This window comes from Parasteatoda tepidariorum, chromosome 8 (assembly GCF_982258835.1).
Source record: "Parasteatoda tepidariorum strain Cologne lab strain chromosome 8, Ptep-v5.0, whole genome shotgun sequence".
Taxonomy (NCBI): Eukaryota; Metazoa; Arthropoda; class Arachnida; order Araneae; family Theridiidae; genus Parasteatoda; species Parasteatoda tepidariorum.
In genome coordinates this window covers 67,326,081-67,352,572 of record NC_141762.1, presented here as the reverse complement: position 1 = coordinate 67,352,572, position 26,492 = coordinate 67,326,081, and the positions used below count along the sequence as shown (strand labels likewise).

Sequence of the window (26,492 nt, the reverse complement as noted above, 5' to 3'; positions counted from 1 at the left end):
GTATTTTCTAGTGGTTTTTACTCCCGGGAATGAGATTCCAATATTAAGTTTTGAGAATTTAAGAAAAATAGTGTATGGTTATTCATTTCTAAATTTTCCAATGAATTTTTTTTTTTTTTTTTTTTTAAATTAAGTTCACAAAGTTCCAGGGGAGGGGAATAAATACATCTTCATCATCCCGTAGTTAATGCACTCGTTGAAAAAACGAAAACCCATTGTTTGATTCAGAATTTTAGTTGACTGATTATTTGACTAGAATTTTAAAATTAAATTAGCATTTCCTAAAATTTTCCATTTATAGAACATTATTCCACAATTAGTTCAAAGAATGTGTTCTTTTTCTCGTTTCAAAAAATTTATTAATATTATAAATTTTTTTTTGGGGGGGGGGGCGGGATAGCCTGGTCGGTAGGGCGCTGGGGCCATATCCAAGAGGTCGTGGGTTCGATCCTCGCCGGCCGAAGACTCCCCGTGTAGTAAATGGTGACTGATGCACGTTAAATCTGTCGAGTCTCAAAGTCCTCCATGTTCCCACAACAAATCAATACCTCTGAGGGTACTGATCCAGGAGTTTCCTTGTCTTCTGGATTGGTTCAAAATTACAAGGCTACGGAGTTGAACGTAAGTAGTCGTAAACCCATGAAATTGGGTCGGTTGTTCAACGACGGTTATAAAATAAAATAAAATATAAAATCTATCAAAATGTTTTTTTAAATATGTTTTATTTATTTATTTGTAAATAGCTATTGCGCAACGTTAAGTTTGTTAGTGGCATAAAATTTCAAAACTCATTTTTATTTATTACTCGTATGGAAAATGTAAGAATAGTCAACTTTGTGAAATAGGCAAATTGTTTCTTGATACAAATATTAAAGAATGACTCAACAGCGTTATGCTTTCATTGTATGCCCTTTTATGGAACAGTAAGACTTGTGTGTAAATACGAAGACGAACAGACAAAACACTGTCAATGCCATCCACGTCTTAAATTAAAAACAAAGGAAGTAATTGTATATAATTATCGCTGTTTGTTTCAGCGTTCAGATTGTTTCTAACTAATCAGATTATTTTTAACTAATGAATTCTTTTAAAAAAATGTACCTCAAAAATCAATTTGAGAACAAGAATACACTAGTTAATATTTTTATTTATTTCTTATTATTTTTTTATCTAAATTTTCTGGTTTTCTCTCAAAATGACCAATTTTAAATCAGTTTCAATGAAATGAATACATTCCATTGGAAAAATGTATGTCTACTAATAGCATTGCAACATTGGTTTCTGTAGTGTTTTATGACTTGTTTTATTTTGATACTTTAATATTACTTGGAGAACTTCGATTACATTTTGTATAATTTGTTCATAGTAGACGGTTTCATTATGCTGTATTTTTTTCTAAATAAATCGCTTAATATGGGAACAGTAATGTTACATTATTGGGGCGAAATTTTAAAATTAAATTATTTATAAAAATTTTAATGGGTTCGTTTGTTCTATGTTGTACATTCAAACCATTTACATAGCTGCCAACTCTACTGGATTTTCCAGTAGACTACTGGATTTTGCCAGTTTCTCCTGGTCTACTGGTTTATTTGAAATTCTCCTGGTTTTTGTACAATTTAGAAAATTCCAAAAATTGAGTAAGTTTCCTTAAAAAATCCCTTTTAAAATTAATTTTTTGTGCAGATTATTGCTTGAATAATTAAAAAGTATTACTAATACATAATGAAGTGAACTTCATTTATAGAAATCAGTCGAAAACTTTTTTTGTTCTAAAATGTTCAGTTTATTTTTACTCACAGTAATCTTTTTAAATTACTTTTAAAAAATCTTTGAACTATGTTTGGTGAATTAAATGCCTATTAATGTTCAAAATTATGAGTAAACGCAATACATAACATTTCAAGTATGTTTAATGCCAATCATAACTATAGAATATTGCAGTTTTTCTACTTTGATGACTAAGAAAATCCCTAGAATTTCCTACTTCTGAAATATTTAGTACATTATGCAACAATTATCGTGAAATTTATATTATTTCGTAAAATCTACTGGATTTTTTTCTCTCTATGTTGGAAGCTATGCATTTAAATTTAAAGAAAGTTAATGTATTCATACATCAAAAGTTCAACTATTATTCCCTCATAATAAACTTTTGCTGATGTTCACAAACAAGTTCATATTGTCTTTAAATTAAAATTTAATGTGATTTTAATTTTTTTAGAAAATTTTAATTATGATGGTACAATTTTAGGAGAAATTTGTTTTTTGAAGTAGACTTTTTTACTGAAAAAAAGTAATCAGTTTGAGTTTTCTTAATAGGCGAACTCTTTTTAGACTTGTAAGGTTTTTTTAAAAACTACTCCGGAGAAACGAAATGATTTCCTGTGTATGCCATTTTTTAATTTGAAATTTTGTCTGAAGCTTGCGCATCTGGCATTTATTTTTCCTTTTTTCTTTTACTCAATGGGTTCTTCGAGTAGTTTGAGGTAGATGTGCGGTTACCATGGCAATATTCCTTCCCTTGAAAATCTGCAGCCTTTTCCCCTGCGCAGATGCAGCAGTCGCTGTGAAACATGATAGTACCAAGATGAAGGGAGATGAAGAACGAGGATAATGAAAAAAATAAAAAATGAAAAGCAGTCTCCATTTTCTTAACTTATCCGTCTGCTGACTATCATTAATTTCAACTAGCTTTTGTTCTAAGCTAAGGTTTTAACAAAATATAAAATTACGTGACTTAGTAAAATTCAGGTTATCGTCTTAAATTTCTTAATTCTTTTAAAAATTCGATTATCGTCTGAATTTTTTTTTATTAATTCTTTTTCAAAAGATATTAAAAGAACTTTTTTTTTACTTTACTATTTTAGTTTATTAAAATTATTAAGTTAATTAAGATTAAAAATATATTTTAAAGAAAAAATAGCTTAAAGATTTAAAACATAGCGAGCACGTGCTTGAAATCCAAGTAACGTAATTTTTTTTTAAAAAAATCTTTTGGTGTTGTTTCATGATATTTGACTCTTTCACTTGCGCTCCCGCGGGGCGAAATAATACTCCGCTACAAAGAACAATATCGCATCCCGACTAAAGAGATAAAAGAAGAAAAAAAATAAATAAGACAGGAAAAGTTCTGGGGAAACCCTCCGTATGGAGAAGAGAAATCTCAGAAATTTTTTTTTTCTCTCCTTTTTCCGAATGGTTAGGAGAGCGCCAAAGCAAGGCGGAAAGAGAACGAAAGGCGCAGGGGAAGAAAGCGCTAAGGCGCGCCCCTCTTCTCCATTTCGATGTCTAGGAGATGAAGAGAGCTAGGAGAGAAGAGAACAGGGATGGTCGGAGGCAAAAGAGATAGATAACCTTAAACATTGCTTCCCTTATGGAGGTGGGGAAGACAGCATCCACGTGCATCTTTTGGTCACGTGTCTGTCTTTTCAAGGGCGGCATCCTGTCCTTTTCCTCCCTCCACGAATTTCCTATTACCTGATCGTTCTATCTTGGTACCAGTTGCTCACTTTCAAAGCTCTCCTCTCCCTTTCTCTATTCCGGACAGCTGTGTTTATAAACAATCCCTCTCTCCATCACCTCAACCCCTGACAGTGGAGAGCAGCCGGCTAGACGTCGTTGCAACTTGCTTGAATCATTAGTTGGATTTTCGTGGATGTATTGGTGGCATCACCGCCGTGTCAATGCTTTCTCTCCCTCTCTCCCTGGAGATGGAAACGATAACAATGAAAGAGCCCATCCTTAGTTTTCAACTCTTTTTTCTTGTGTTTAACTCTCCTTTATAGCATGGCTGACATATATATGTTTAATCTTGCTGACTCTATTGCGTTAATAAAGCACGTGACTTTTGTTTACATTATATTCACGGGCTTTTTTGAATTCGTAATGGCCAGAGTTGGCCGTTGATTACAGTAATCGATTACAACTGTAATTGATTACAGATAATTACAGCTATGTAATCAATTACTTGTAATCACGATTACAAGTAATCAATTACTTGTAATCGTGATTACAACTTTCAAAAAATTTTGATTACAGCTGTAATCATGATTACAATTTTGATTACAGTAATCAATTACTTGTAATCACGATTACAAGTAATCAATTACTTGTAATCGTGATTACAACTTTCAAAAAATTTTGATTACAGCTGTAATCATGATTACAATTTTGATTACAGTAATCAATTACTTGTAATCATGATTACAAGTAATTGCGATTACAAGTAATCACAAAAAAAACGATTACAAGTAATTATGATTACAAGTAATCAAAATATATGATTACATGTAATCATGATTACATGTAATTTGATTACATGTAATTGTGATTACTTGTAATCAAAGTATACGATTACAAGTTATTACGATTGTATACTATAGTCAAATTTTTTATGTAAGTATTCATGTGTTTACATATTTTTATGTACATAGAATGTACGCACGCATGAACGTACAATTTGCGATTCCTATTCATACAATGTATGCACAAACGTTGTTTGTACGTACAATATTCATAATTATATTGTAATATACTTAATGCAATGCGCATATGCTTAGTACATATAATTATGCATTTATGATACATGTACGCATGTATGTTAGTTTGTACAAAAAGGCAATGTTTTGTATCTTTGTATACATAGACAATGTATGTATGAACGTATATGAAAATAATGTTTATGCGTTTGCATGCTTTTATGTACTTAAGTGCATATATTGTATAAATTTCCGATAATAGCACGTATATACAATGTACGTTTGTATATAAAATTGTACGTATTTGCGTACAATATGTAAAAATGTTATTTAAAGGTATAATATATGCACATAGTTGCGTAAATAAAATGCGTACATGTATACATGCATATTTATATGTACATCGATATATGTGCAAGCAAAGTATGTACTTATGTACAACTTACGTATGTACTTGTATAACTACATACTTTGTTAATACTTATGCGCATGTAATGCATGGATGTACAAAAAAATAGTTATATGCACAGTGTATGCATGTGCATACAACGTATATATGTACATAATTACAAGTAATGTACAAATACGTGCGTACATTTATGTAATTACAATATACACATACATTGTGCATACATTAAAAAAAATTATATGAGTAAAGTTATTAAAATTTGTTTTAAAATTATTCTAAGGTATATGAAACTCGACCTCATATTTTTTAGAAAGCAAACGATAATTTTATTTGGAATTTCTAAATATTAATTCCACACATAAAATTTACCGTTTTTCTTACCATTTAAAAAATTTCTATGAATCATGCATTATGTTATTAAAAAAATAAATCTGTATTGTCAAACATTTCATGAAAATACCTGAAAATAATTTTTTATTCAGAGAATTTCAAAATGATTTAGAACAATTAAAGCTGAAAACTAAATTTAAATATCGTTTGATTTTGTCATTTAACTTGCTTGAGTCATTAAAAGTTAACTTACATGCATTTTATTTATTGCATTGTACACATATTTAGACATAAATGTAATGTACATATGTATACGTGTAATGTATGTACGCATGTACAATGTATGTACATACATTCATGTATTGTACGTGCATATATAGTACATATGGATATGCATACATGGAACATACGTGTATTGTACATGTGTGGATACATTCATTGTACATCTATACATTGCACCATATGCATAGATAGGGATAGCATGCATGTACACATGTAAAATTTGTACGAAGGAATTATGCTCAATATATTTATGCACTTATGTACTGTATATGTACACACATATGTACATTATATGAGCATTATATGTTCATTTCATCATATGTACATTATATGAATATACATCTGTACACTATATGTATATACATCTGTACAATATATGCATCTCAAATGAGTGTATGTACGTACGTTATGCATGTCGAATGCATGTATGAATATATGTGAAATATAAATACGCCCAATGTACGTACAATAATTCACAAATGTATTATGCATATTTGGATACTTACATTGAGCATGAACATATTATGTACATGTACATAAATACACTGGACATGCATGTCATGTACATGTATACATACATATATTGTACATCCAACAGATATACCTATATTGTACATGCATACATATATTGTACAGTTCATAAATAAATTGCACATACATGCATGGGACATACATTGTACAGACAATGTATGTATGTTCGTACAAACACAAGTACTTGTATATACATGCGTACATGAACATAGATATACATTTTACATACACAAATATTTGCATAAAATGCATATATTCATTGTGTATAAATGTACATGCCTACATTGTTTGCACATGCATAAGTAATTATTATCTATATACATACGTACATATATTTTATACCTACAATATAAGTGTATGTACGTGTGTGTGATACTAAAATGTCTGAACATAAGCACTAGATAAAATCATATGTACATACATTTCAGTTACATTCATTTGTACGTATACAAATACGTACAAAATGCAGTACATGTTAATACGTGCAAAATGTATCATTATAAAATACATTCTACTATCTACTGTAAAATATAATCATTTATAAGAATACAATAGTCTTGTAATCGTGTAATTAGATTACATGTAATCATGATTACATGTAATCAAATTACATGTAATCAAATTACATGTAATCATATATTTTGATTACTTGTAATCATAATTACTTGTAATCGTTTTTGTTGTGATTACTTGTAATCGCAATTACTTGGAATCATGATTACAAGTAATTGATTACTGTAATCAAAATTGTAATCATGATTACAGCTGTAATCAAAATTTTTTGAAAATTGTAATCATGATTACAAGTAATTGATTACTGTAATCGACTATGTAATCATGATTACAGCTGTAATCAAACTTTGTAATCACGATTACAAGTAATTGATTACTGTAATCAATATTGTAATCATGATTACAGCTGTAATCAAAATTTTTGAAAATTGTAATCATGATTACAAGTAATTGATTACTGTAATCAAAAAATGTAATCGATTACATTTTTGGCCAACTCTGGTAATGGCAGACCATTTATTTCTATTACTTGAAAAGCTGACAAACTGAGCAAAAAAGTATGTCAATAACGTCGCAGCATTATTTACTAATTTTTTCATTATTTTTTTTTTCCTACCTCATTTGCTTATGGGTGTTTTCCAGATTTTTCGCCTTGTATAATAAAAATAAAAATCGCAATATATCTATGAGCCCAAACATTGCAGTTATGGAGCAACTTTCAAATATTAAAAAACTTTGATCGCAATTAATTACAAATTAGGATTATTAATTACATTTTCAAGAATCTAGTTTTTCTACCTATTGATGATTTGTGCCCTTCTTATAATCAGCATTGACACTGGCTAAAAAAGAAACCAACTTAAGAGTTATGAATAACCTTAACGAATTCCAACTGTTATAAAAATGGCATATTAGTCTTTAATTTTTTTTTTTTTTAAAAAAAAGTCCGTCACGTTATATGAAGAAAAAAAAAATGCTTTAGAAAAACAATCTTATCTATTTATCAAAATTGGCACTCTAAATAACTCTTAAGATCGTCATAAGTCAAACACCGCAAGCATAAAATATTTGTAATCGAATATTTTTATTCAATATTTTGCTGGCTATTTTTTTTTTTTTTAATACATTTCCCAGAATCTCGCACTGTTTTTTCTTCTAACCCTTCAATTACAAGATCAATCCTTAGAAGAGTGGATTCTTTAGTTTTCAAACTCGGAAATAGAAAATGTATGCTTGCATTTTTTTAAGACCTTTCCCCAACTGCTAGTAAACGAATAAAATTTTTAAAAAAAAAATCTACTCCGATAGAAAGAAAGCTTTGATTTGAAGGCTAGTTTAAAGACGATGTTAGTTTATTCGTAAGAAAAAGCTTATGTAGAAGAAAAAATATTTTAATTTCTTAATTAACGCATCAAATAAATAAACTAATAACATTTAGTAAAAATGCGTATTTTATCAACACAACCTAAAACAATGCACATTAAAAGTAAGCTATTGCCATTTTAAGTAAATTTATTAACTATTTAAAATTTTCTTTGCGTAATAAGTTAATAATGATCTTTTGCGTGCATTTAGTTTAAGGATCGAGTTCAATATCAGGTAGCAGTTGAAGCAAACCAGCTTCAGATCGACGGATGCAAGGTTGTTTGGGAAATTAAGCGCGGCCGCTGCCCAAATCAGACCATATTTTAGACTTGTAGAACCTTAACCTCTGTGAGCCCCTTGGCCGAAAATTGTCTAAAGTGGTTAATGAAATTCTTTACTTTTATCAACAGTAGGTCATCAAATTAATAGTTATGGCTGGCCGGCCATAATATTTCTTTGCTTTCCTTGGCCATTTTGCCCCCATTGCAAGAAAATTTAACATCTAATCTAACCCGCGTTTTAATATTTTAAAGGCAATCGCATACTGCTCAAACATTAGAAAACACAAAACTGGTTAAAAGATAGAAAAGTATTTATCACTCACTCCAAATGCTTAGATGACACTGACATCTCATCCTCACTCATTACTCAGTGAATACTCAAGTGACCACTGTTCTCTACTATAGTTGTCCACTTATGGGGTTGAATTATAGTCGAACTGTTATCTCAGAAGACTTATTACCCAAATAAAAGAATTCTTTTTTATTTCTAACTGGAAGAATATTTTATCTGTTCCAATAATTAGTTGTAACTTTTAGTTTGCAATATAATATTAAACTTGAAAGAAAATCGTTTTCTATTTTTAAGACCAGCGGTTGCTATAGCTACCGATAACATATTTTAAATTGTTTGCATCCTTCAAAAATTGTCATGATTTTGTGAACCGTTTTTTTTTTTTTTTTTTTTTTTTTTTTTTTTTTTTTTTTTTTTTAGTAGTAGTAGATTTAAAAAAGAATTCGCTTAACTGTGCTTTTTTTTTTATAACTATTATTTAAGCTTAAGACAAGAAAAAACGAAATGGAAAAAAATCAATATTTTGTTGTAAATCTGACAGTAGAGTTTTCCCATACTTTAATATTTATTTCAATCTACAGAAAAATTATACTTTATAAGACTATTTAGATGTAAATCGTGTACATTCCATCGCAATCTAAAAAAATATTATAGTTTCCAAGCTATAAATCATTTTTAATTTAAGTGTAAACTAAAAAGTAACAATTAGAAAGAAAAATAAATTTAATGGATTTCTAAAATTAAAATAGTTGTAATTTTTCTATATTTTACGTAGAGAGTGCAGTTAAATCTTACTTTTTCTAAAGAACTGTTAAAATATTATAATCAAAATTTATTAATGCTAAATTAACAAATCACATACTAAACATATTAGCTATCTCAAGTCACAAAAGGGATCTACAATTAATTCAATTTTTTTAGTCAAATACTTTAAAGTCTGAACTGAATAATCGTAAAAGTAATATATATAAATTTAAAACTCTGTATAAAATTAAAATGAATAATATGAAAACTTTTAACTTTGTAATACTATATAAAATTTAATATGTTTTTATTTAAGCTTATTTTAAATAATTATTGCCAAACAATTGTATTGGTCATTTTTAGTTTCTTATTCAGTTCCTTCCAGTTTTTTCCCCACTGTCCAGGATGAAATACCAACCCTCTCTTAAAACAATTTAAGAGATTTTGTAACGAAATTGTGCATTTTTGTATTCCTCCTAAACATTACGTTGACATGAATTAACTCAATATTTATTTACTTTACTTGTATTGTTAATGGTAAATATTTTTAATTGGTTAAATATTTTATATGTAAACTATGAAAGTAACAAGAGTTTATATGTTACTTATAATTATTTTAAAAATAAATTAATTCCTTTGAATCATATTTGTAGTTCAACCGATTTATTTCTTGTGAACTAACCTTGAATTATCTGATTGATGAAACTTATAAAATCGACCCAATTTAGATCGATTTACGTAACGTCCCATTGAGTTCGAGTAAGTGAATTTTTTGATAACGACCGAATCGTTTGCTTCTCTTTTTCTTTCGAGTTAGAGTCTTGAAGATCGTTTGAAACCATTTAACTTGTAGCTTCATTTCCATTGTTTTCTAGGTATTAGGCCTAGTCCCCTTGGCTTCTCCTGAAAGAAGCTTGTCATCTTTTATTTAGCTCTTAAAAATGTCTTCCCCGCTTTGGTTTATTGGTTCGTTTGAAGCTCCGCCTTCTACGCCGCATGCCTCTACCTTTTACAGCAGTGCTATCGATTTTTTTGTGAATAGAGCGCGAACCTCGTTTTATTTCGCCGAGTTTTAGTCATCGGATTATAAAGCAGCAAATACATAACGGGAGTGGGTGTACGGGGGTGATGCTCCGGGGTGAATTTTATCCGGGATTTTCATTTCCTGATAGTTTGCTTCTCCCATTCTCTCCCGGTTCTTACTTCCTTTCTGCTTATTTGTTCAAAATTCTCTCAAATTCCTTCATTTTTCTCCTGTTGGAGAAAGACTCATTGAACGGAGGGAAAAACGTTAATAAATACGACAATCATTAAATAACTAAAAGGATAGTACTCCTTTTATGTGATAAATCATAATTAAATTATTAATAATTTTCAAAAAAAAAATTTCCCCTTATTAATATTTGGCAAATTTTTTTTAATGTATAAAAATTCAACTTTCTGATCATATTTTTAAAAACGTAAGCTTCTTCTTCTCCATATAAATTATTTTATTTATAAGATTATTATAAAATTACCATTTATTTATAAATTTTAAGTAATTTCGAATTGTATTTTGGTGCAAATTGTTATAATTAAAACAAGCCTTAGCACTTAAAGGGGGGAAAATCACAAAATTAAAATGTTTTTTTTTTCTGAACAAAAGAAAACCTTTAAATACCTTTTTTACTTGTTCCTTTTTAACCATTTGATGCTCCTCTAATACTTCAGCATTGAATTTAGAAATGGAACACTTGAATAACTTTTGATCTAACGTCAGATCTTGACGTTACTTAACTGGAATCTTAAAAGTTTTAGGTGCAAGTGCTGTGCAGACAATTCAAGTTGTGAAATCAGACTTAAAAAACGTACTTTCTGTGAATAAAACCTTTTTTTCCTTGGATTCGAATTTTTAACCCTTTAAATGCTCATAGTTGTTCTGATTTTCCTGATACAAAATATGCTGTAATTATTTGTCCTGATTTTTATCTTTTGTTATAATTTTTTTTAAAATCTCAATTAATAATGTTAGTAAACATCTTTAATTCAATTGTTCAAAATATTAATCTTGTTTCAAACTTTTAGTCATCTTAAGAAAATAAAACTTTTTTAGCGACATTTTTGTAATCGTATTTTTTTTTTCATTCTGTCTGATTATTAATTAGAAAGTTGCGTTAATGATAAAGTGATTAATATTTTTGAGTAAAAAAATTTTTTTCCCCTTGTCTGTCAAATTATAGTGAAAACATCGTTTTCCAATTTCTCATCTTCTCATTTTATTTATTGCTAAATCGAAAAATACTTATAAATGGTCATTTACTTTAAATAAAAGTTTAATTTTTTAGTTTTTATATACAGTAAAACCTCCGTTAAGCGGACATTCTTGGGACCGGAAAAATTGTCCGTTTATGAGAGTTGTCCACTTATGGGAAGGGTACTCTAATAACGAAGTTTAGCACTGTTAATTGTTTTTAGAATATTTTCAAAGATGTAGAAATAATTAAATAATTTACAGTAACTATCTGCAAGGATATTTATTTAAACTTTAAGAAAGATAAAAAAGAATACATAATTCTAGATGTAGCTACAGATAAATGAATATAATTTTCCTATTAGCATAGTTACTCAAGTCTGACATATGATACCGAATAGGAGCTTTCAATCCTCAGTAGGTTTCAATTATTAGGTTTACATCCCCTTAGATCTACCTATCATTTGATAGGGAACATGGTTAATACCTTCTTGAAAGCTAACCTCCCACGATTCACAGCTAAGTCATGAGGACCTATGGAGTTTATTATTCACAATTGATCATCTATCAAGTGTCTGAATAAGTGTTTAATTTATATGAACACATCAAAGATTATATTTCTGTTAAATACAGTCTTCAAATTGATAAGAAAATGTAAGAAATTTTCAATGGGGAAGAAGCATTGAGAACTTTCAAGATGTCATTTCAACTTGAGGGGTCTCATAATCTGTGTAGTTCAGAGGAAAAGATCAAAAGATGCCACTTAATTTCAGGAGACGAATTATTTCAGGAGAGCAGTATAATTTTCTCTCCTCCTTTCTTTACAAGGATAAGGCAAGGTGAAAGGAGAAAGATCGATTATTCAGTAGAGAAATAGCTTAACCATATTTTTAGTTATGGATAAGGCAAAAAATTTACAAGTTTTAAAAATGGCGAAAAGTTGCATTTTTTCCCCTTGCAATTTAAAGCAGAAATATTTTTTCTTTTTTCAAATTTAGATAAAGAAGTGTCCTGTTTGAAGAGATAGAAAATACCTTTTCAGGGCCAAAATGACTGTCTGTGTCCGGTTACAGGAATGTCCACTTTGTGGAGAATGTACATAATGGTTTATTCATAAAAGATTCCCATGGGAACTAAAAATATGACCGTATTGAGAGACGTCCATTTTGCAGGAGTGTCCTAACAGAAGGATTCACTGTGTATATATATATATATATATTGATGATCTCGATGCATTACGTTTTCTTATCATTTGTTTATTTTTATTCATTTATTTAGTATGTAGAATATATACGAATTAGTTTTTAAATAATTTATTACTGCATTAAAATATCTATAACTAAGAATAATACTTAATTCTGGAGTTCTTAATTAATTTCTGGAGGTAAGGAATTTCTGAATCCGAGATATCTCACTGTAAGCATGCAAACTCCAAATCCCACCGTTTTTTAAATTCATTTCTGATCAACTTATTTCTATCTTAATTTTTTATTTAAAAACATTGACTTTTTTTTTTCTTTCCCCAAAGTACCATGTTACAATTTTGTTTAGTTCTTACTTCTTCATTTCCCTTTTTAAAAAGTAATCTGGTATGTGTATATTGTACCAAAAATAGGGTCCTTATTTTGCCTTAATTTTTTTGCAAAATGTTTCCCTGATTTTTATTTTGAATCACTGCAAAGACTGGCAGTCGCAATCTGGAAAATATGATCCCAAGAATTCAATAGTTGAAACTTTTACGTCACTCAAAGTTTTATTTTGAGTAATTCGTCATATCTTTGAAATTCATTTTTCGAATCAAAGAATTTTTGCTCTTAATTATAGAACGAGTTCATCCTAAGATGAATGTGAAAAATTATTTATTATTTTATTCATTTTAATATGTTCTAAAAAATTTTAATCTGTATAACTTGTACAAATTTTTACTTAATTTTAAACTATTTATTTTTAAATAACAAAATCGAAAATTTGAACAAAACCTTTTTAAAAGCAAAAATATTTTTTTTAATTAAAATTCATTAAAGCATTCTGTGTTATTTTGCACTCTGTACCAGGGCTCGAAAAAACTCAGAAATTTTACCCGTCCCCGAGAACGGCTTGTCCAACAATGTACCCGTCCTCCTTTGAAACTAACCCTTAGCTTCTAAATAAATAAAAATATAATTTTCTCTTATTTATTATTAACATTTATATAAATTGCACAATGAATTAGTAGTTGCTAGGATTGCATTATACAGTAATAAAAGAAATACTAGGTTACTAATAGTAAAACCTAGTATTTCTTTTATAAAATAATTTAAATGACAAAGATCAAGTTATCTGGAATGTCAATTTATCCGAGGGTACTGCGTTTTTTAAATGAATCAAATATGACGACGTTTACCAGTTCCACAATCAAGCCAATGATTCACAGAGGTTTCTGCGCAGAAATCTAAAAGGGGTTTTCCATTTAGGTAGATGGTTCATAATTGCATTTAACGCTTCTTATTTAAGACCAGTACGTAATGTGTTTTTTTGTAAGTTCATTGCTGAAAAGCCTCTTTCAACCGGTGCAGTACTACCAGAGAAAACATCGATTCCATCATGCGCAGTATGTTGCTGTATTTCTAGATTAGAGGGTCATTTTAGAAGTGAGGTGCTAGACTCTAGTAAGGTAACAAAAATTGAAAATGTATCACGAACATTAACGGTAAAATAGCTGTCTGCGCGGACGGCGGATTCGAGAAATTTGTTGTCCGGGGGAATTTTTGACCGCCGAGGACGGGCGGTTTTTCGAGCCCTGCTCTGTACATTTGAATTATGCTTCCACAACACTATTGTTTATAATAATTTAAATGTGTTTATCAAACTAAATATTTGTCTAATATTTAGTGATAATGAGCTCAATTTTTCTAAAAATTCACATTTTGTTTTCTTTTGCAGCTTTTAATTCAAATAGAAAATCACCTGTACAATTCTATTGAGCATAGAGCATCTTTATTGATAGCAGCATGGACATGTCTTGGTGGACAGATAGGTTATTTTCGGTGCATAGAAAAAGTGTTCAATATGATGTACAGGTAAGTTATTTTATTTTGTTTTAAGATTTCTTCAAAAATTGACTTTTGTGTAATTAAATTCAATTCCCAATATATTTACAGGGTGCGTAACGTTTTTAAAAAGTGCTTAAAGGTGCTTTTTTCATTGAATGTTTTTAAAAAGTGCTTAATTTCCCCTTTTTCAAAATGAGATTTTTCCTTTACTATGCTGATTTTCGCTTCGAATTATGCAAAAGACACCGTTCACATTGTTCTATCACATTCACCGTTCACATTGTTCTAACGTTTTCACAATTAATTCAACAACATTTGACAATTGTCATAAACAATACCGAAAGAGTTTTTTTTTTTTTTTTTTGGACAAAATGTTAAAACAAGATAAAACCGTTAATTGTCAAAAACTTTCAAACCCTGCCTAATTATGATAATTTTTTAAAGTGCTTAAAAATATTTTTGAGTGCTTAAAAGGTGCTTATCTTTTTTTGAATAATTTGGCTATGCACCATGATTTAATTTTTAATTTGGTGTTATCGATATCATTTTCAACACTAGGGAGTACTGTAGGCTCACATTTCCGGTTTACTGTATCCAGTGTATTTTGAGGCCATTTGGTTTAGAGTTTGCTATTCTGACTATGCCCTAACACTAACATATGCACGGTGCACTGCAAACCATAATATATCAGTATGCATTGCCTGAGCATGTTTTAGCTTCAAAACTTCAAGAATGGCAAGAGTATTGTACAAATTGCTTGTAGTTTATTGTAAACAAAATAAAAATTCTCCTTCTTGCTATAACAATTAATACATTATAATATTCCTTTAACCTATTTATTTATTTCTAGGGAAAGTGCTTTGATGATTTTCAGTCGACATTGGCCAAAAGTAGATATTCTATTCAAGAGAGGTCTCTCTCGGTCTTTGATACAGTATTCTCATACTATGGGCAGTTATGTGAAAGGCTCAGAAGGCCTTTGTTCAGCTCTAGTCATGGCAACGTACGACCCATGGGGAGATTCTGTCATGCGCCAATTACTTAATAAGCAAGATGTTGACTTTAACAGAGGTAAAATATTTCTATACATACTGCTGTCTCATAATTAGGAATGCACTGAATGAATAATAATTGACTGAAGCTAAAATAATTCAGTTTATAATAGTAATCTTGTTGTTTGAGAAATTTTTTTCTTTTAAATTAGTAAGAACTAATCCTGATATTGTAATTAAATCAAGCTTATGAATAATCAGAACTTGACATAATTTAATTAATAATTTATCTAAACATGAGATTATTTAAGTAAAATAAATGTATTTAATATAGATATAACTAATATATGCTATATTTTTTATGGAAAATTCTTTTTTCTTCTGTTTTCTTGCTACTATCATTGCACGTTGTAAGAAAAAATTTAAAAAAAAGAAAGAAGAAAAAAGAGATTTATTAATGATAATAAAAAAAAAAACATTATACAGTCAAACCCCAATATAGTTAAAATTTCAAGGGACCGAAATTAAGGTTCACGTAACCGGGAGTTCATTATATCCGTTCCGTAAACAATTTTAACTAATGGGTCCAAACCCCTCCCTTTTATTACACATCATTTAAATAAATGACCAATAGAAAGAAATACAAAAATGACTGAAAAATAATATGTAGTAAAAAAAAAGTGTGTTGACTTATTTTTAATTTTTATTACACTTTGTCTTGCGTACAAAAAAAATTTAGAAATCTTTAGCTGATGAGAAGCTGATTCAAGGAAAAATTTGTCCATACTTCTGTCGAAGGACCAAAATGTTTCCATCACTTTCGGCACTATATTTTGCGTGCACAAGAATTTGTTTAGTACTTTAATTGCTGTTTTGGCTGGCGTCCATCATGGTGGGAAAAAATGCTTATCGCTACATTCCACTCTATATAGATGATTTTAAAAATCGGCATATGTATTTATTTTGAAGTAGAAATTTCAAAATTATTACAAAAAAAAATTAAGAAAATAATCAGCCGAAGACAGAAAAAAGTTCCAAATATCCAACATCCTCACTTTTTTGGTTCACTATATCCACAAAAAATTACTTTATACGTGTGTAGAATGACACGGGAATTTTATTCACAAACATTTTATTCACTATATTATATTAAATTTTGACTGTATTATATTAAATTTTGATAGTCTTGTATAAAATATTCTGCAGTTGTTGACTAACTCATGTCATGCTGTACAAATTATTTGGTAACTAAATAGATAAGAAAAAGATTATTTGGCAAGCAAAATATTCAGTGCAACTATACTCAGAATGAGAATGACATATTTTTTAATAGCTTTATTTTGAAATCCTGTTCTTTTTGCTTACAGTTAAAGATTTTGTAAAATCTGAGCCATATGAACTACTACTTATTAGAGTCGAATGTCTAGTCAATTCTCGTTGTGAAGAAGCTGCCATAAGACTTTGTCGCAGTTGTTTACATTGTTATGAGACTTTAAATAATGAAACCTACTTAGAATGTGATAGAGAAAACTGGAAACTATCCTTCATGGAATGGCTGCTTCGTTTATTGTTTAGAAAAAGAAGATTAAATGATTTAGTTCAAGAAGTAAGATTTTTTTAGAATGTTATCTCTATAAATGCATAATTTTTATTCTCTAATTGTTTAAGTTTAAAAATTAATAAATTTTTGATACTTATTTGAAACTTATTATGATGATGATCTATTATTATTATTATCAAATAGGGCCTTATAATCTGTCCTCAGAAAAAAAATTAAAGGTTCCATAAATTTCCTACAAAGTTGTTAGTTTTTTTGTTTTGTTTTTCAATTATTATCTCAATACAATTATTATTATAATGTGTGAATATATATTTTGTTTTGTTTTTCAATTATAATCTTTTTTATCACCATATGTATATTTCAAAAATTTTAGTGGTTACTAAAATTTATTTGAAAAATTTGCTAAGAGAATAATTATATTGTTACTTTGATTTTCTGAAAAATTCTTAATTAATTTTTTTCTCTAAGTACATATAAAAACAATTGTATTGATATTTTTTATATACTAAGTTATACTGAGATTGAAAAAAAAAAAAAAATTAAGATGGTATAAAACATCACTGTATAGAACCAGGAATGAAAGTTGTTTTCTAGCTTTTATATTTCAATGCTAAGTTTTAAATAAAGTTTATGATGTTGAATTTGATTTTGATTGATTTAATTCAATAATTTTTGAGAAGGAAAGTTTTTTATCAGAAAAGGGAAGGGAATTGCTATACAGATATGAAAACCTATGTGTAATCATATCAATATTATTGCAAGACTATATTAATTTATTACTCAAATTAGGGACATGTGTCTCTTTGTTTAAACTGAATTATCTTCTGCTATTTTGTAATATAACAGTACCTTGATATAGCCAATATAAATCAGCTAATAAGTTTTTGAAGAAAAAAAATATGTCAATGGAAATGGAATATAATATGAAATTACTGCAAATATGTGTTTTTTAATTTGAATAAAAAACTATAGTAGATATTTTATTTTATTATTAATTCTATTAATTAATATTTTTAAGTTATAACTGTGCACATCCAATTAAGAATATATTTTATGGGCTATAAATTTTTAACAAAATGCAGTTAGTAGCATTGCATTCTTAGTGTCTTAAATAGTATGGAACTATTTACTTTTTAAATTTTTTATTTATTTATTTTCTATTGACTATGATGCTAAAAAGGGCCTCTAAAATCACATTAAAACTAATATTCTGACTATGGAACAGAAAACTGTGTGTAAGTTACAAAAAATTCAAGATTAATATTTTTATATCTTTGCATTTTTGAAACTAAAAGCTACTTATAGCAACACGAAAATATAATATTATTATTCACTTTCTGTAATTTTATTCCAACGTTGATTATATTAGTTGGAAAGACGCTTTTTTCAGGATCTATCCTGAAATACTTATCATTGCACAAATTTTTAAGCTTATAAAATCTTACTCTAAATGTACTGAAAGCTGTTGATATTGTTTCAATTTTTCATGAGTTCTTTTCTTTTAGATATCATCTTGCAATTGTCATGAGGGAGTAAGGATTATTTATCGCACCCTCAATTCTAACAGTGAAGATTCTGAGGCGCTGACTGAAAGTTTGATAAATTTGTTCCTTGTTCGTGATCTTCTTTTCCAATCAAATTATTGCTGCACTAGTGTGAGTTCTTTTTCAATACCTCCGTTTTTTTTAATCAAAAATAAATACATTTCATTTGTTATTAATTTTTTTTCCTTAAGTCTTTTTTTTTTCTTTTCTGTATAACATACCAAGATTTAGATTCATATGAAGTCATTGATTACAAGGTGCGGCAAAAAAAATTCGAATAAGGTTATTACATCATAGAATAGAAGTTAACTAATTTCTTTTGTGTGTTCATTCTTTTTTGTCTACTACTTTAATTATAAAATATTAATCTCTTAGTCTACATATGGTTTTTGTTTTTTACCGAGTCAAACAAAAAAAATATGCTATTTTAATGTTGTTTAAGCCAGGAAAACAATGGTGTCAAATTGTTCATTTCCTCTGTACGCAGTCATTGTACAATGCGCCGAAAAAGGTCCACTCTGAATAACTTTTGATCTAATGATCGAATCTTCATGTTCTAGGATTCAATCTTAATGGTTTGAGGAGGTGACCTCAAATATGCTAAAAATTACGTACAGGCAACATTCTAAGTTAGAAAAATCAGACTCAAAAGCGTACATTCTCTGATTAAACATGCCATTTTTTCGACGGATTCAGATTTCTGACCCCAAAAATATACAGGTTAGCAACAATCTGCGAAATATGGTCCCTATAGTTTGTTCTGGGGGGGGGGGGGCGATTCAAAGTTGGAACCCCTTAATGTTAATTTCATTTCGCCATATCTTTGCATATTTTGCCATATTTCGAGATTTTTTTTAAGTGAATCGATAAAATTTTTTATTAAATTTGAAGTACTATTATAAAAATTTTTTATATGAACTTAATTCCATGCAGAAAGTAAATTTTAGTAAGTATTTATTAATTTTTAAATATTTTATTTAATAACAGGCAAAAACTTTTTGAATTGTAAGGTATTAAATTTTTTATGTCATTTTAAAATATGTAGTTTTACATGGCAAATTATAAAATTTGTGCGAAATTGTACAAATAGTTCCTGAGAAATTGAATTTTAAATATTTGAATTCTTTCAAATTCGATTTCTCGATAATTATTCAACTGATATTGCTAAAATTCTGTATATTCTGCCATGCAAAATTATATGCTTTAGAAGTATGTAAAAAATTGTATACCCTATAATTCAACATTTTTTGACTAATATTAATTAAAATAATAAATATTTACTAAAATTTATTTTTTGCATGGAGTTATCTTTGGATAAATGAATTTTATAATTGTGTGCAAAAATGTTTCAATTCGCTTAAAAAGCTCTCGATATATGGGGGACACATAAAGTTAAACTAACGAAACATTAAGGGGTCCAAACTTCAGATCGCTCTCCTAACCAAACTGTGGAGACCATATTTCCCAGATTTGGGTTCTCCCCTATAATTTGGAAGTCAAAAATCCAAATCCGCTAAAAAAGAGGTATACAGAGAAAGTAAGTTTTTGTGTCTGATTTCATAACTTAAAATATCGTCTGCACTAGTTAATTAGCATATTTTAGGTCACCCCCTCGAACCACTGAGATTGAGTCCCAGAACATGAAGATCTGATTATTAGATCAAAAGTTGTTCCAGGTGGCTCTTTTTTTGGTGCACTGTACACTCGAATTTGGACTCTCTAAAACAATCACTTTGGCAAGATTGAGAAAGATTAAAAGTGTAAAACTTTCAGCCTATTGCTGAAAATTTGAAATCACGTTTGTGCATCTGCATTTCTGCAAAATACTGCCACTTCGAGTATTATTTATTAGTAAAAATCTACTCTTGATATTATATTTTTTTAATTTATTTATTTTTAATAAAGTTGTATTAAAAATTGCGGGTATGATTTTTTGCTGCACTCTACATTTGCTTAAAGCATCTTTGTTTTAAATAAATTATTTTTAAATTAACAATTATCTATTTTAACTAAATGAAATTTAAGACATTTTCAATACCACTTTCTTTTAATCTAATAAAATCAGCACATTTGCTTTTTTTATGAATTTTTTTCCTTTAAAATTATTTTTCACTTAGGTTAAAATACATGGATATCATGGATTCCTACCAATGATTAATTACTTAAAAATATTTGTTTCAAATAACTTTCTTTTAAATTAACAATTATCTGTCAAATCCTTTTAGAGCTAATCAAAAAATCTTTGCCACATATTTTCAATATTTAAAAAGAGAAAAAAATTAGGCACATTTGATTTATTAATCCCATTTTTTCTTTTAAAATTATTTTTCCCTTTTGTATAAAATAGTAATATTTAGGTTCTTATAAATTCAATGATTATTTACTTAAATCTTTGTTTTAAATAAACAATTATCTTTTTTAACTTAATTAAATAATTTCATAGGTCTTGTGGGTCAAACATGTTTTATACATTATTGTGATAAATAAGTAAAAATAAAAAAAGATCTAACTTCTTTCAAAATTAGTGTTTTAAAAATGTAGGAAAGCAAAGTTCATCCTAATTCACAAAACAAATTTGGTACAGACAAGGCATAAAATTAAACATTCATCTTTTTTTTTAACTTGCAAAAATTTCATAGATTTTGTGGGTCAAACATGTTTTATGCATTATTGTAATAAATAAATAAAATTTAACAAAAGATCCAACTTCTTTCAGAATTAGTGTTTCAAAAAAGTAGGAAAGCAAAGTTCAAATTCACAAAACAAATTTTGCTCTGACAAAGCACAAAATTAGTATTTTAATAAAATTAGATGAACAATTATTGTCGATAAATTGCTTTAATACAGTGAAACCCCTATTTTACTTTTTCTGTCGGACTAGCTATAAAAAACGCTCAAAGCGGAATAATGTTAAATCGGGGTTAAGAAAAATTTATGCATATTTTTAAAAATTGACACCTACCAGTTAAATTAATGGAAAAAATAAGTAATCTTTACTTGATTTTCATCTCTAGCTACAATTTCATATACAGCTAGTTCAATATTAACAATTTTTTGCAAATTTGATTCTTGATTTACATTTGCAAGTAAAATTTGTTTTAGAGTTTTTATGCTTTGTATCGCTTGATCAGCTAGCTGTTGGCACGTCTTCTGCTATTTCATAGTCATCAGCACTATCGTCGGAATCACTCCAAAGTAAAGATATCTGTGTCACAGTCGATGTATGCATCATCGACTTCCGGAAAGTCCTCAACTTCAGACACACTACCTTCTTCTTCTTCCAAAACAACAGCGCTCTCCTCCTCCGATATTAAAAATCCTGCTTTATTGAATCCAGTGATAATGCACTTTCGGTCGACACTGTCCCAAGCTGAAGATATCAAATTAAGAGCCTCAAGAACATTAATTTTTGCCTTAGAAGCATCCTGAAAGTCACCAGAATCAGGAAACATTGGAGATTTTCTAACCAGTTGCTTCCGGCAACTCTTTTTAAATGATCGTATAATTCCTAAATCCAGTGGTTGAAGTTTGCTCGTACAGTTAGCTGGAAAAAACTCTATGCGCACGTTTTTCAACTTAAGGTTTAAATGAGCAGTGCATTGGTCTAGGAATAAAATTATGTTGCGCTTTTGAAAATTCATTTTCTTATCCAGTTTTCGAAGAAAATTTTTAAATAATGCTTGCGTCATCCATGCTTTTTTGTTTGAAGTGTAATCGGTGGGAAAACGTTTGATATTTTTCAAACACCGTGGTTTCTCTGCTCTACCGATCACAAGAGGCGTTAACTTTTAGCTTCCATCAACATTTGCACAGAGCAAAACAGTAAAGCGCATTTTTGAAAGCTTTCCTCCATGGCAATTTTCACCTTTAATTGTCAATGTCTTGTTTGGCAATAGTTTGAAAATCAATCCCGTTTCGTCCGCATTAAGTATATCTCTTGGATTATAGCCCTTTAATAAATTTGGCAGAGTTTCTTCTTTCCACTGTTACACAATTGTCATATACACACTATCGGATTCGCAACAGATAGATTTGAAGCATAAATTGTTCCTTTTTTTTTTAATCTATCGATCCAGCCATTTGATGCACTGAAGCCTTGGAGTTTAAGCCTTTCAGCAATTTCAAGTGCCTTTTCTCTCAGGATGGATCCATTTATAGGAATCTTTGCTGCTCTGGCTTCCTCGAACCAGTTCATTAAAACGTTTTCTAACTCATCATACGGAGATGTTTTAAGGGTTTTTCTCTTCTTGGCATATTTTCTGAGTTTTTCAGAGTTTAGTTTTACTGAAGCTTCTGCTTTAAAATCATTTGCAAAGTTGAATAAGCAATACCCAAAGATTTAGCAAGATCAAATTTAGTGCCATGAAATTCTTTAGCTTTTTCGATGATTTCAGCCTTTCCGGCCAGAGAAAAGCATTTTCGTTTCGACATCTTTTTTCGAGAAAAGAACATGATGACTGAGGTTTCGAAAATGAGAAAAAATGCTATAGCTTTCAAACTCAAACAAAACCGACTGAAAATCTCATTTGGTATGCTAGCACAGAAAAATGAGTAAAACCATTTCGAATAGAATTTTTAAAAAAATTTTGATCTGTTTGTAGAAAAACGCATCAAGCGGGATTTTTATAAAAGGGGTAATGCAAAATCCGGAATTTTTTAACATTATCGGTATAGGCTATTATCACGGATCAGCAGAAAATTACGTAAGAAGCGGGATAACATACGAAACGGACAACGTAAAATCGGGGTTCCACTGTATTACTCAGAGCCTCATTTTACTGAAAATGCTAATCCATACTCCAAAAGAATTATTTGGAATTCAGGGTTCCCTTTCCTATTTGTTGACTGTATTAATTATTGATCTTAAAATGTGTATCAAATTACATTATTGCTTTTCCTTGATGCAGATCTGTCTTAAATTAAAAGCCATCTTGTTCAAATATGCTTGTTGAAAATTCTTTGTTTTGTTTATCAATCGATAGAATAATTATGCATATTAATAGATGGAAAAAGAAGTTGAAAATTCATTTTTTAAATAGGGCCCCACTTTTAGTTAAAAAAGACCCGGAAATGTGGAAGTTCTGGGTCCTAAGTTAATTGTCAATGTCAGTTCCTACAGCAAAAAGTGTTCAATACTGTGACATACTTCACAGAACAATTTACATTCACTTCCCTGCAGAACAATTCATGTCCAAGTAGCTGTAAAAATTTTATATATGATTGATTGTTTTTGTTTCATTATGTAGCATTTTTATAAAAATGATTTATTTAACTAATAATGATTCCTTTTTTGAAAAAAAAAAAATTTCTCCATAAAACAAAATTATTTATCTTTTTTTTTTTAACTGTTGAGAATTGTTTAGTTTTGACCATGCCTACTAAACATTTGTAATTTTCTAAAGCCATGTTGCAGAACATAAATAAAATTCTGCTCCTATGTTGTCTGCTAATTCTATTTTGTTTATATATTTGCTTATTTAAATAATTTATAACTAGCATGTCGTAAATAAAGTACCTAATTACCAACTAGTTAATAATTTATTGCTTTTTTGCAGGAATTGATGAATTTGTGGTGTGAGTTACAAGCTAAGAAACAAAAGCCTTTGTTAGAAATTCAAGAAGCTGCACGCAAGCTTTTGGTTGGTCATGCATCATCTAGTGCACAGTTTTATCTATTTGTCGACATTCTTTGGTCAAAGGTATTATTTATGTGTATATTTGGCAGCTAAACAGATATTTATTTTGTTTTAAATGATTCACAAGCAAAATCTATAAACAGCAACTGAAAAAAAAAAAAAAAATTAAGCCTACTGTAAATGACTTTATATCTCCTGAACTCTATATCTTTAGCAATGCACAATGCAAAGGTATTTGTAAAGCTTTCAAACACTATATGAAAACTGTGTAATGTTTTTAATTTTTATTTTCTCATTGTAGTGGAAAATGTTGTTTTAATTAAAACAAATTCAACTTACTAAATAGTCCTTAATGTTGATCATAACTATATAAGGTATTTGTAAAGCTTTTAAACACTATATGAAAACTGTGTAATGTTTTTAATTTTTATTTTCTCATTGTAGTGGAAAATGTTGTTTTAATTAAAATAAATTCAACTTACTAAATAGTCCTAATCATAACTATCAAATCAAAATTTATACTATCATCTTTCTTAGAAATATGTTTCTTTACTATAAAAGACAGTTTATTTTCGAATCAAGCAAACTTTGATCACTGACATTTTTTATTTTGATGAAATTTTTGATATGCCGATCTTATTGCTTTAAACATTTTATCATATCAGTGTTATTAATTAAGTGACATTTCTTTTATTTTAGCTTGTTTGTTTTAATTAGTTTAATCTTTTTTTTTTGTCTGATTTATTGCTTATTGCTCAACAAACCCTAACTTAAACAATCAATTTATGACTTGTACAAAACTTGTTTTTACTTTTATATTAGTACCTTTTAAAAAGTTGTTCAAAATTTTTAGAAAATTAGATACCATAAAATACTAAATATCGCCCCCTGAAATTTTGACAAAAAACATGCATTTTTGTGAGCAAGTGGTTAAATGGTACCGATTGTAAAGTACAGACTCTACTCTTTAAAATGTATGTATGATATGATGTATGTCAAAAATATTAGGAAACTTAATAATACAAAGTGTAAACAATGTATAAAACAAAATAATTAAATATCTATAAATGTAACTACAACAATTGTTTTCTAAAATACATTTTACTTCTACTTTTAATAACCACATATTTTATCTATTTGTTTCAAGAAAAATGCCGGCATGATCGTAACTTGTACAATCTATGAGTAATAATAAATTAAAATAGACGAAAATTTAGTATCAAACACCCCAAATTGATTACAAATTCACTACAAAATTTAATTGGAATGAATGTAAAAAATAATGTCTTAAACACTGATCAACAAGATCGTCGGTTTTCTGGTTTGTGCCATTTTTGTCACAAGCCGGGAGTTTAAGAAGTTATCTTCGCTTTCCCTAAAACGGAAGTAAAACTATGAAACTTTACGATAAACCAGTTTTTTCTCATCTCCTTGAATAATTCTGGAAAAGCAAACAAGTCCTTTCTACTGTTTCTTCGCCTATCCTTTTATTTCCTGTCCTTGTCTCTTGTGTAATTAACCTGGAATAAAAGTCATCTTTGTTTGTTTTTTTTAAAAGTACACACCTTCTTGTTAAACTAGTTAATAATAAACTTAAATAATTCTTCGAAAGCAAAGCTCTTACTCTATTTTCTACTATTTATTCTCCCAAAATCTTTTTCCTTCCCTATTTCACCCTTTCTGTTTAGATGTTATTATCTTGTGAGGCAATTTTTAAATTTCATCTTAACAGAGTTGTGATAAAAATAAAGAAATTCTGATCGCAAAAAGGAGGAGTGGAGATGACGTATATTTTTTATTGGACACTTGCCCAAGTGTGTAAAAAAATGTGTGGGCCACTTGCTCATTATAATTAGGTAATCAAGTTTAGTTTTTTGCGTGTTGAAAATTAAAATTTAATCTTTTCCCAAATCAAATGATTTCACAATTATAGCTTTCAATATACGGTGAAACCCCGAATTTGCATTTTCCGTCAGACTAGTGTTGAATAACGCACAAAGTGGGATGATGTTAAAATAAATGTGTGAATATATATATGCATGCATGCATATATATATTTGAAAAATTCACCCTCGCGAAATTTACATTCATTCTGACAAGATGAATCCGGGAGAATTTAATATTATCGATATAAGCGATTTTCACAGGCCAGCGGAAAATGATGTAGGAAGCGGAATAACGTACGAAATGGACTACTCAAAACCGAGATTCCACTGTATTAAATTAAAGTTCCATTCTCGACATTGTCACCATACAAAATTAAATAATT

The 26,492-nt window shown here is 28.9% G+C and overlaps 1 protein-coding gene across 1 annotated transcript in view; it reads left to right on the top strand.

Moving 5' to 3' along the window:
• The window catches only part of LOC107444178 (uncharacterized), a 61,438-nt gene that overhangs the window by 20,018 nt on the left and 14,928 nt on the right, over positions 1-26,492 (top strand). The window contains exons 2-6 of the mRNA XM_016058260.4: positions 14,381-14,517; positions 15,341-15,561; positions 16,850-17,088; positions 18,549-18,698; positions 24,143-24,286. Coding sequence (XP_015913746.3) covers positions 14,381-14,517; positions 15,341-15,561; positions 16,850-17,088; positions 18,549-18,698; positions 24,143-24,286 — 891 coding nt within the window. The remainder of the gene's footprint in view (positions 1-14,380; positions 14,518-15,340; positions 15,562-16,849; positions 17,089-18,548; positions 18,699-24,142; positions 24,287-26,492) is intronic.